The sequence below is a fragment of the Mytilus trossulus genome, chromosome 12, assembly GCF_036588685.1.
Source record: "Mytilus trossulus isolate FHL-02 chromosome 12, PNRI_Mtr1.1.1.hap1, whole genome shotgun sequence".
In the NCBI taxonomy this organism is placed as follows: domain Eukaryota; kingdom Metazoa; phylum Mollusca; class Bivalvia; order Mytilida; family Mytilidae; genus Mytilus; species Mytilus trossulus.
Genome location: NC_086384.1, coordinates 23,607,604 through 23,619,997, shown reverse-complemented (window position 1 = coordinate 23,619,997; position 12,394 = coordinate 23,607,604). Strand labels below are relative to the sequence as shown.

At 32.8% G+C, this 12,394-nt stretch overlaps 1 protein-coding gene across 1 annotated transcript; it reads left to right on the top strand.

The window, feature by feature from the left end:
* The first annotated feature begins 230 nt into the window (after nt 1-230).
* LOC134692886 (putative uncharacterized protein DDB_G0286901) lies at nt 231-6,408 on the top strand. The gene is made up of 2 exons (XM_063553505.1): nt 231-301; nt 5,116-6,408. Exons 1-2 carry the CDS (start codon nt 244-246, stop codon nt 6,357-6,359), a joined length of 1,302 nt encoding a protein of 433 aa, XP_063409575.1. The 5' UTR covers nt 231-243; the 3' UTR covers nt 6,360-6,408.
* The last annotated feature ends 5,986 nt before the right edge of the window (nt 6,409-12,394 follow it).

Below are 12,394 nucleotides of genomic sequence, written 5' to 3'. Positions count from 1 at the left end.
TGGCCCTAACTCTTTTTAGATTTAGTTTGACCCTCTTTTCATGAAACGATATGTGTAAGTGATGTCAATAGCGTTATACACGTTGTTAGTTGTCGGATATATATTAGGTGATTAATGTATATAACAATACAGTGATGAGTATATTAATAACTAATAGATGAAACATGTTCTTTCTAAACTATTAGAAGCTTAAGGACAGCTTTTTGACAATTTTAGAGAAAAAAACTTTATTTATCTTTCGAAATGAAGACCTGTATATTAATTTCAATCCTCGTTATTGGTGTTGTGACTTTATCTAACGGTAAGATTTTAAATCATTTTTTTTTCTCATCACTTGTTGTTTTTGCTAGACTATAATTGTATTCATAATTAATGTTATTATATATTAGTATTAAAGTCAATGATTCCAAATTTTGTTGGTGAACACTTTTGCTGGTTTGCTTCAACGAATTTATTTCATTATCAAAAGGAAATCAGAACTTGGCTAACAAATGATAAAATAAAGTTCGTTTCCTATTATATACGATAATGAACGACAAACTTTTGAAAAATGTTACCCTCAAAACAAAAATTTGAATAATAGCTTAAATTCTGCTTTATAGTTCCCTTACAAGATACAACATACAAGAGACAATACAGTATATTACATTACAATTTCGCCTACCCTTCCGGAGAACCCGAGATTACCAAACATGCTTGAAAGGGTCCGTGTTGCTCCATCTTTTGTCTTCTAAGTAGTGTTTTGTGGAAATATGTGTCTTGTCCTTGACTTCCACAGATACTATACAATAAATCTAGGATAACATATAGTATTGGCTGTTCAAAAAGACGCAGGAGGTCGAAGGCATTCAAAAGATACTGACAAATGACGTCATGGCAAAAAAAACAGTGATTCGAATGGGCCCGGGGGGGGGGGATCCGGGGGTTGGGTGGAACCCCCCTTTTTTGGACGATCAATGCATTTGAATGGGGACATGTAGTTGGAACCCCCCTTTTTGTCCTGGGTTAGGAACCCCCTTTTTTAAATGGCTGGATCCGCCTCTGGTAATACCGCTTTCATGAAAGACATGGTAAATAAAACTTGTAAAATTCAAGAAGAATGTTTCTTTTTTGTTTGTTCTATTTACAAAAGCCTTGTTTTCCGCAAAGAAGCGTACGGTCGTCCTTACAAAACTTTAACTTTTTTTTCAAAATTCCGATATTCCGAATAATAGTTATTGCTTCTATATCACCATAAAAATAAAGGTGTGGTATGGTTGCCAATGAGACACCTCTTAACAAGAGACCAAAATGACATAAAATTAACAAGCAGAAGTCACTGTACGGCCGCCTTCATCAAACGCACATACCGCAAAGTCAGCTATAAAAGGCCCCTAAATGACAAATGCAAAACACTGTAAAACGAGAAACTAACGGCCTTATTAATCATATGTATCCCCCCTCCCCCCCCAAAAAAAAACAATCTGGGAAAGAGGTGTAACAGAACAACATAAGTACGAACTATAAAGGCTTAACTTATCAGATTGATGCAAATATAAGTACATCTATAAATAACGCAGCGTACACGTGACCGGGTACTTGTACATCTCAACAACAAAAGGACACTTAATTACATATCAGAGAGTACTCGCATTTACTAGCAGCTAGTTCAAAGCCAGTAATAACTAATTTTTGTTTTTGAATTGTTAGGAGTTACAATTTATGATTAAAATCAGCAAAGACCCATCGAAACAACATTTGATATAAAAAAAAAATCAACAATACTTTTAGATATTTGGATGATATATTGGCTTTCAATAATCACAACTTCAGTATGTGCACTAACGAAATTTATCCTGTTGAACTTAATTTGAATAAAGCTAATAATAACAATTACAACTGCCCTTTCCTCGATCTTGATATCTATATCAGTAATGGGAAGCTTAATACAAAAAAAAATATGATAAAAGAGATGATTTTTCATTTCCTATCGTTAATTATCCATTTTTAGATGATGACGTTCCCTTGACACCATCTCATGGTGTTTTTATATCTCAACTTGTACGATTCGCTCGTGTATGTAGCAACGTGTTTGATTTTAGCGAGATATATTTATGTCTAACTGAAAAATTATTACATCAGGGTTTTCGATATCACAAACTATTCAAAACATTTTCTTAATTTTATCATCGGTATAAGTAATAATTCGTAAACATAACATGCAGACATCGTATATACGTTCAGGTATTTCACATCCAATCTTTTATGGTGATATTCATTACAAAGCACAAAAATGTCAGTGTTCACCTCAAAAGCTAACAAAACCTTAAAACAGACTTATTAAGAAGGGATATAGTTTAGATACTGATGTCAGGTCATTAAAGATTGCATATGTTGGCTTTAATATTGATTCACTTAAAGGGTCTTTGTATCGGATTTAAACACATTTATTCTAAAACCAGTTGTTGGCATGACACATGTTATGTTCTTCTCATATATTTCATGATGGTATGATACTAAACCCCTAACAGCAGGGATTGTGTCTGATTTTCATATGATGAAGACAAAATCTTTCAATCAGTTTAATTGATGTCTGGAGCTGGCATGTCTTTAACTGCTAGTAGTCTGTTGTTATTTATGTATTATTGTCATTTTGTTTATTTTCTTTTGTTTCATATTCTGAAATCGGAATCGGACTTCTCTTAAACTGAGTTAAACTATGCGTATTGTAATGCTTTTGTTTTTTGTCTACATTGGCTAGAGGTACAGGGGGAGGGTTGAGATCTAAAAAAAAACAACGTTTAACCCCGCCGCAAAAGTCAGGAGCTTCTGGCCTTTGTTAGTCTTGTATGATTTTTAATTTTAATTTCTCGTGTATAATTCGGATTTTAGTGTGGCGTCTGTTATCACTGAACTAGTATACATTTTGTGGAGGGCGGGTGCGGGAGTTTTTCGCTACATTGAAGACCCATTGGTGGCCTTCGGCTGTTGTCTGCTCTATGGTCGGGTTGTTGTCGCTTTGACACATTTCCCATTTCCATTCTCAATTTTAATACAAATGAATGATGCATCAGAGACTAAATTATCGGACCAGATAGTGCCATAGAAACATCACCATCCAAAAAAGGAAAATTAACAATAGGGAATGAAAAGTCTCTTTTGTCGTATATTTTAGAGTTTTTGTGTGAAACAGAAGTATGTAAATCTAAATCTAGCAAATGAAAAATCTTACCGTTTACATTTGATTTATTTAAGTTTCCTTTGGGTAAATTTCGGCAGTATATTTAGAAAATTTTTGATTATTCAACGAAAAAAATATTATCAAGATATCAGTACATTTTCGGTACTCATTTCAAATCTGATGAGTGAAGCCTTTTCCAACCGCTTTTTCATAATTTGTGAGCATGTTTTGCTGCTCGTACTTCTTCTGGCTAGGAGAAAGATTTCACGAGTTACCTTCACCATTTCCGGTCCTTAACAAGAAGTTGCCCTGGGGTTGAAGGCATAGTACTTTGCTCGGTGCTAAGATTACAAAATAGCATGCTCGAAACTTGAAATCCAACATTTTGATTGATTGATTTTGGAGAGCTACAAACAAATGTCTCAAAGGGTTTTGTGACGAAACGCAAATGCTCTCTTCTCGTATCTTTTTTTCACAAGTCTATCATATAGATTAGATTCTAATCACATAAATTTAAATGATGTTTTTTTTTCCTCTGTATAATCTATACACAATGTGATATTTTGACAATGTAAGCTGTAGCTTGAGATAAGCGACTTATCATTTTTGTTATATATTTTTTTTATTAGATATCAATGTGTATTTCGTTTTTGCAAAGTATGCACAAGTTCTGTCATTTTGAATTTAGACTTCCATACCACCTTAAGCAACATTATGAGTTATTATTGTCTTCCGAAATCTTTCCGTTAATATCTTTGTATAAAAATGTTGAACTGATAATCGACATTTCTAATGCCATGTGTTTCTACATTCCTATGTAAAAAAAACCAATAAGAAAATAAATTGTTATAAATCATCAATGTTGTACGTTTAAACAGGTAATTGAAAATTGTTTGTTACGTGCACTGGCCGCATGTTTATTGGTTGACTGACTCGTACTTCTTGGTACCTTTAGCATGTAAAACAATGGCATCCATTGTCACTTATTGTTGTATTCCACCAATCATATCTTCTCATTGTCAGATTTCAAATCTGATTTGACAATGCATAAAAGGAAAACTTATATAACAAAAAGTAATGTTCTTTTAATCTATTGTAATTGTAAATAACGAAAAGGTGACAAAAAACTAAAACATGTCATTAATTAACTATTTATTGCATTTCATTGTCATGTGAACATGTCACTTCGTGTTATTGTTGATATTTACAAACTTTGCTATGGTATTTTGAGTATTTATAGCAAATAAGACTAATTATTTACTTTTACAACTTTTCTATTGGTCTACAAACCTTGTCCTGGAATGTAGGAAACACATATTATGTACAGATTATTAGTTCTTGGTGGTTTATTTTGGCAGTTTATATGACCTCGGTAATTAGGTTGTTTTCTCCAGGATTTTATTTATTTTACTTCGGCCATGTCTTTTTTTATATTTCCCTTTAAAATATAATTTTTACATCTTACCATCCACATACAAAGAAAAAGAACACTAACAGAATATCCTAATCATGCCCCATTGAAACCCGTTTAAAAAACGATGAATGTCCTTTTTTTCATCTTACAATTCTTTAAATATATAGTGAAACCTGGCTAAACCGAATCCTGTATAAACCGAAAACCTATATAAAACAAAACATGATCTTAAGCACCGTCATATAAAATTGTATGCGTTGCGAACCTGGTAAAACCGAACATCGGTTGTAGAAATGTGTGCTGCGTTATATATAATCTTGTAAAGTCTTATTTATAAAGTTTGTATTTAGACTAGAAATAAAATTGTTTTGAAACTAAATAAAGCATTGAAAAAACAATAAAAAAAAAGTCAAATTTATTCAAAACGGTTGTTTTAAATAAACTCATCTTAGATGCCATTACAGATTAAGTGTTAATGTGAATAGAAATTTTACAAAAAGGACACAAAATAATTTTGATTTTCCATTTTTTTTAATTTTAGGCATACCAGTTGCACCTGTAAAGAAAGACACCGTTTCTGCAAGTCCGATAAATACAGAAAAACATGCAAATACTTTTTCAACAAAAAGGAAAAAGACAAACAACTTTTCTTATATCAACGCAATAGCTGAGAAGAATGGAGTAAACATGAAAGAGTTTTCTTATAAAAATCAAAATTTTATTAATTCATTGAAAACAAAATTGAATTCTGGGAATCAAGATAAGTTGAAGTTTTCCTACACTGAGGCTTTGAAGAAATACATTCAAGCCCATGGCAAAAGTCAAGGTACAAAGCAAATCACTTCTGTGGCAAATTTAATGAAAATTTTAGACGTCGTTAAAGCAGATGTTGGACATCCCGCTGTTAATAAAGCTATAGCTGCAAAAAGTACTATAGCTTCAGTTCAAAGTCCACAGACTGTAAACTCTTTTGGAAATCAGCAGTTTGGTATCTCAAACAATAACGCTGCTTCACAGCAGTCGGGTATCTCAAACAATAACGTTGCCTCACAACAGTCCAGTATCTCAAGCAATAACGCTGCCTCGCGGCAGTCCAGTATCTCACATAATAACATTGCCTCACAGCAGTCTGGTATCTCACATAATAGTATTGCTCAAAGGCAGATCGGTATCTCAAACAATAACGTTGCTTCACAGCAGTCGGGTATCTCACATAATAACATTGCTCAAAGGCAGATTGGTATCTCAAACAATAACGTTGCTTCACAGCAGTTTGGTATCTCAAACAATAACGTTGCTTCACAGCAGTCGGGTATCTCACATAATAACATTGCTCAAAGGCAGATTGGTATCTCAAACAATAACGTTGCTTCACAGCAGTTTGGTATCTCAAACAATAACGCTGCTTCAAAGCAGTTTGGTATCTCATACAACAACGTTATTTCAAAGCTGTCCGGTATTTCAAACAACAATGTTGCATCGAAGCAAACAGTGATATCTGCCGCAGGAACTCCTAAACCTATTCAGCAGTCTACCCTACCCACAAAAGCCACGACTGAACAACAGGAAACGGAAGCTCCTGACTCAGAACAAACAGCAACAACTATGTCATCGATAGGTCAACAATCCCGGTGTTATTGTATGGAAAAATGTTTGAGCAGTACAGTTTCAGAGGGACAATGTGGCAAACCAAACTCCTCGGGTATCCGAAAGTCAAAGTGTTGCACTCCAAAAGGAGGCGGATCTAGTATCGAAGTAGGTGAAGCGGAAGAAGAATTAGAGTGAAGTAAAATATTAACACGCTTATAATATATGATTTTTCTCACGTCTGTTAATCAATTTAGATGTGTTTATGGTATGGACATTTAAAATTTGATTGGATAATATTAATACATGATATATACAGAAATTAAAAAAAATGTCTTCCATTCAAAATGGTGAAAACACTATAGTATACTGTGTATATCTATTATTGTTATTTAGAATAAAATGAACCTGCGCCTTTGATTGTCGATATTCATAATAAAAATTTTCAATACCTGACAAATAACAACACCAACAAAGTGCACGAACAATGATAAGGTCGTCTCAGAAGTTCCTGTAGGCAATATGCAATACGCAAAACAAGTACTATTATATTAATTTTACTACAGATGTATGTTTGGTTTTTGCTTTACACCCAGTGGCAAATATTTCAGTCGTGCATGTTCATGATGATGACTAGTAACACATTTGAAAAATATTTGTATGTGTCTGTAATACTATCCATGACTATGGCTTATCTTTTTATTTGTAAAGTATTTGTCCATTAAAAACACAAGTCTTACCTTTTGTGAAACCCTATGATTTTGCACCACGTGTTCTTATTGAATTTCAAAGAAAGAGTGTAAACTATCCTTTCGAACTGAGATAAAATATATGCAAGACAAAGGATTAGGTCCGGTAAGGGCCGATTTTGGCCTCAAATTTTAGGTTCATCTAACGAAAGATTTTGGACACTTTTTAAACACTAAAGTCAATTAATTTAATGAGTTTATGTGAATGATTTAAACTGATTTCGTCAATAAAAACGCTCTGATTCAAGCCTAAATATGAAAAATCTATCAAATATGCCCAAAAACGTCACTTTTCAGATGTTTTTTGTCAAAAAGTGACCGCATCCGTGTTCATTCACAACCTTTATTAAATGTTATGTATTAGCATCAAATACAACTTTCATTTCAATATTATGAATGAACACGAATGCGGCCACTTTCATTTAAGACGGAAACCGTCTAAAATTTAACTAAATTACTAAAATTGTGAAGATTTCAGTAATTTAGCATGACTTAATGATGCTAGTACTCGATATATGTGCATTGTATTGTCAAAAACAGCCCATATTCATGTAGCCGAAGCATTCTACTTTCCAGTTAATAGCTAAAAGATTACATTTTCACTACTATATGTTGGGGCCAAAAAGGGGTCTTACTGAACCTACTCATTTTAATCCGTGATTTTTTTTTATAAAAGTTTCAAACTCCCCTTTTCATGTGTGTTTTCTGCTTATTCAATTAAACAGAAAGTTCAAATGGAAGTTTTTCTGATATTTCCACTCATCAAGATTCGTAAAAGAAATGTAATACAATGTAACAATTAAGTGGCCTTCGGTTGTTTTCGCTCTTTGATCGGATCATTGTCTTTGACACATTCCCCATTTCCATTCTCATATGACATTGTCATGTAACAAAGTGAATTAAAAAAAATAATAATAATTAACATGATAGGTTTAATAATTAGTGCTTAACTTCGAATGATTGAGGCTTCATGTACATTTATTTTGTTCTAGATTTTGGACACACATAGACGTAGTAATGATAAATCATAAAACCTATAATCATTACTTTACTGACAATTTACATGTTCTCATTCATACCTTTGATATTGATTTCCTTGAGATTCGACAACATGTGAAAAAAGATCACGTTGACTGTTCACCGCTAGAGTTTAGTATAAGAAGAAGAAGAAGAATTTTATTAATCTAATCAAGAACCCATAAAGGGCAACATTTTACAACACAATATAATTGGAAAAAGCAAAAAAGAAAACTAATACCATACTATAACGTTATGGACAGGATCAGAGCCTAACATAGTATATCAAATAATTGATAATTCAAATACTAATTATTTGGTGAGCGCAAACGTCAATAGACAGCTTCTTTTGGAAAAATGATTGTATACTCATTGCATATAATGAATGTACTAGGTAGTTTTTATTGCTATGTTTTTTTTATCTTGAATTCGATTAATTGCGTGTCTTTAATACTTGCTTTTCAAATATTACACAGAGAATTCACATCCATTTATCTAAGACGTAATCATTGCCAACTATGAGATCTTTATCTGAAATAATTGACATACTTAAATATGTGGCAGAATTGAAATATTTGCCACTGAACGCAAATCATGCGGAGCGATCCTAATAGTAACACTTGAACATTGTCATTCCTTTTCATTTCTAGAATGATAAAAAAGACCAAATAAAAAACCACTTAAAGTCATATGAAACGAGTGGCTGGTGAAAAACAATGTTTATTCATTCCTTGAACCGATGCATAAACTTAGTCTTCTGTGCACAATTTTATATTTTTTTCTCTCTGTCAGTTATGATGTGAAAATATGGCGGTTGATTTTTTGTCGCCGAAGTTTACCGATTATCACCTTATAGTAAACAATCAACAAAGAAGCATGGCTATTGAACACGTGTATAACATGTACTTTTAGATAATATTTCAATGAGAGATCCATGCGTATTGCGATCACCGGACTTTTACAAAATAAAATGAATAGCAATATTCTGCTCCGTAAAACGGTGAAATATTGTGAACAAGAGCAGAGGCGAAAAAGAGTATTTATAAAAGGACGTTCCAACTCATAATTTTGTTTAAAATATTGACTATAAAGGGCAATAACTACAATCAATTGACAATTTTGGTCTTGTCGACTTTTTATAGATCTTAATCAGCTGAACATGACTGTTGCTTACAGTTTATCTCTATCTATAATAATATATAAGATAATAACAATCAAAAACTGCGAAATTGCCGTAAAATTACCAATTCAAGGGCCGTAACCCAACTAAAAATTGGTTGATTCGTCTGAAAATATCAGGGCAGATATATCTTAACCGAATGAAATTTTTTCCTCATGTCAGATTCGTTCTAAATGCTTTAGTTTCACATATATAAGCCAAAACATTTTATCCCTATGTTTTCTTTTTAGCCATGGCGGCCAGGTTGAATTGCAGGCGAGTTCGTTGGACACATTTTCAAACTAGATACCTTCAGAAATACGGTTTCGTTTTATCGAGATACCGATATATTTTTTATCGAGATCTCTATATATTTAACCGAGATAACGATTTAATAATCCGAGATCTCGTTTTAATAAATCGAGATAACGATATAATAATCCGAGATCTCGATTTATGATAATCCGAGATCTCGATATAACAGTTTTGTTTTATTGAGATAACAATATTTTTTTTATCAAGATCTCGGTAAGACGGTAATGTTTTATAATTTTTTGTAGGTTTCCCCTTACGGCTTCCATGTTTCAAAACTTGCAATTGATGCAACTGGCATGGTATAAATTGGTTAAATTATAAGCTCCATTTTTCGACCTTAATGGATACTGCAATTTACAAAATCGATTATGTAGCTCCTCAAATTTAAAAAACTTTGACTAATTTATCAAAGAAAACTTCTGAAAGGGAACAAATCAGCAAATTCATTTTTTTAGTATGCGTCAATTAGGAGACTGTATATTTGGTAAGTAGTTGTTCTTAATTTCATAATGCCCTCAATACCTAATAAGGAAGGGACAGTCATGGTTTATTAAAAAAAAAAACACCTTTATTTAGGATTTAATTTAACCAAAGACGACTCTGTTTTGAATAATGAGCATTTTACATTTAATAACTAAGACATGAAAGACAAAGGAAATCTTTTATATTTTTTTATTGGATCATGCTTTTAATTGATGCTGTTTGAAGAAGATATATCCATTTATTTATTCATAAGCTAAATGGTAAATGTATGTGTATATGTATCAACGACACACTAAGGATGATCGATCGGTTATTATCACCAAATCAATCAGTGACGATGTTTACGTTATGATCAACCTTTACCTACAATGTACTAGTAAGGACATTTTAATGTTAGTGTCTGTATAGATCATGGTATAATTAACCGCTAGACCTGGGAAGACAGCACTCCAACTCTATCAGAATATCGGTAAGTGTTCATATATTTGATTCAATCGCAAGCTACAATTTTACAATTGATTGTTGATAAAAAAAAAATAAAAAAATAAGATTTCAGTAATTCAGATATGGATTGCATTTAAAAGATTATGAATTTTGCATGTACCATATTAAATTGAATACCTTATTTTAGTATTGTTTAATTTTATTATGCGATGTATCGAGTTCACAACTGATACACCTACTCGTAATTTGAAATAAAGGGCATGTTGCGGAACTTTCAAATTGTATTAGTCTATTGTAATTACTGTACAGCAACTGGAGAAATATTCTATGGATATAAGTGTTTCAACCTTCCAAATATTTATATATGAGTAAGTGAAACATCTCCATTTCATTCTGATAGAGAATGTACATAAATTCCACTATTGCAGCCAGATGTATTCCGAATAACGGAGGGATCTTGGTATTATTAAAATAGCTGCTGTTGAAAAATACGATTTATTTTGTTCTTGTTTCCAACAAAAGTTTAAATTTCCTGCCACCGTCAATCACATGTTAGATACGCTCTTACATGTCTTTGCTTTATGTTTAACAAAGCATGGACATGCATCAAATACTTCCCGAAGTTACGTAATTTAACAGAAATTTAGAATTGATTAAACAAAGTTCGTTTAGGCCAATGTCCCCTGTAAGTAGAAAATTTGTTAAAACCCAATAGAATATTGAAAATTTTAGATTTAAAAGCATTTCGAGTTGTCTCTAAACAACCATAACAAAAAACATTAAGCACAATGGTGTTCTTAAGCCCCCCAAAAAACTTTCTTCTGACATCGTATCATTCATAGATATTGGAAGATGTGATTGAGTGCCAATGAGACAACTCTCCATCCAAATAACAATTTATAAAAGTAAACCATTATAGGTCAATGTCTATATGAATATTCATGTTTTTGTTGCCCTGACCTATTGAGGACATGTGATAATTTGAAACGTGTCCTTAATTACACATTTGTTCTTCTTGTCAAATGTTACACTCGTTTTCGTTTGATTACCAAGAAAGAATGCAGCACGTGACCTAGTAGAGAAACGAATATTATATTCGTTTGCAACGACAAATTTAAACTTACAATTTCGTTTTTGATACACCAGGGGGTGTTTTATTCGCTCACGGGGCGCTTAAACTACGCCAGGCATATGTTACAAACACAACCGAATCCGTCCAAGTAAAGTCAACGATCCTGAGGCGTATGCAACATACCCTACACGTGTCTCTGTATCTGTATCTGACGCGTGTGTAACGTGTGTATTACGTGCGTGTAGCGACCAGGTATACGCTTGACGAACGCTAGAGCTGAATGAAAATTTGAGCGTTAACGTGAACCCTATAGCAAATTGACGTATTTCAAACTTATGAAACGCGCGTCGAACAAGTTATCCTTTCTTTTGCGCGCACCTTACGTTTACGGACTAAGTCAATTTTCTCTGTACGTCTGGTGCACGTCGGTCTTTATACGCCAATATGTGACGCCAGACATGTGATGAGTTTTATTATTGACAAAACGCGCGCGCGTGTGGCGCAAATACAGTATTTAATCTTAGTATCTATGATGAGTTTATTTAATACTTTAAGTTTCCTCAAAAGTTTCATGGAAACCGAATTTGAAATCAGATAAGTGATGCGTTTGTTATTTTACCGTGTTTTTATAACGACATACCAAATGTAAAATTTCTTGTCGGTATTTGGCTTTTCTTTAGGTGATTTTGTTTAAGTCAGATTTTCAAAATTTAAATTAGACTTTCAAATAATTTGGCATAAAAAATCAATGCAAATACATTTATTTCGAAATGCACATTTATTGCACCTTAATGTTGGTATTGGAAATGTATTATCGACAAAACTATCAAAACTGTCCCCTCAGTAGACATCTTTGTCCAAACAAACATACATTCTGCGAGAAAATTACTCTAAATTATGGGAAATTAATTTAAGCCCCCAAAAAAAACAACCCGGAAAAACACGATCACTAATGTTAAATTAGAAAGGAGAATTCCCTTAGTCTACAAAAACT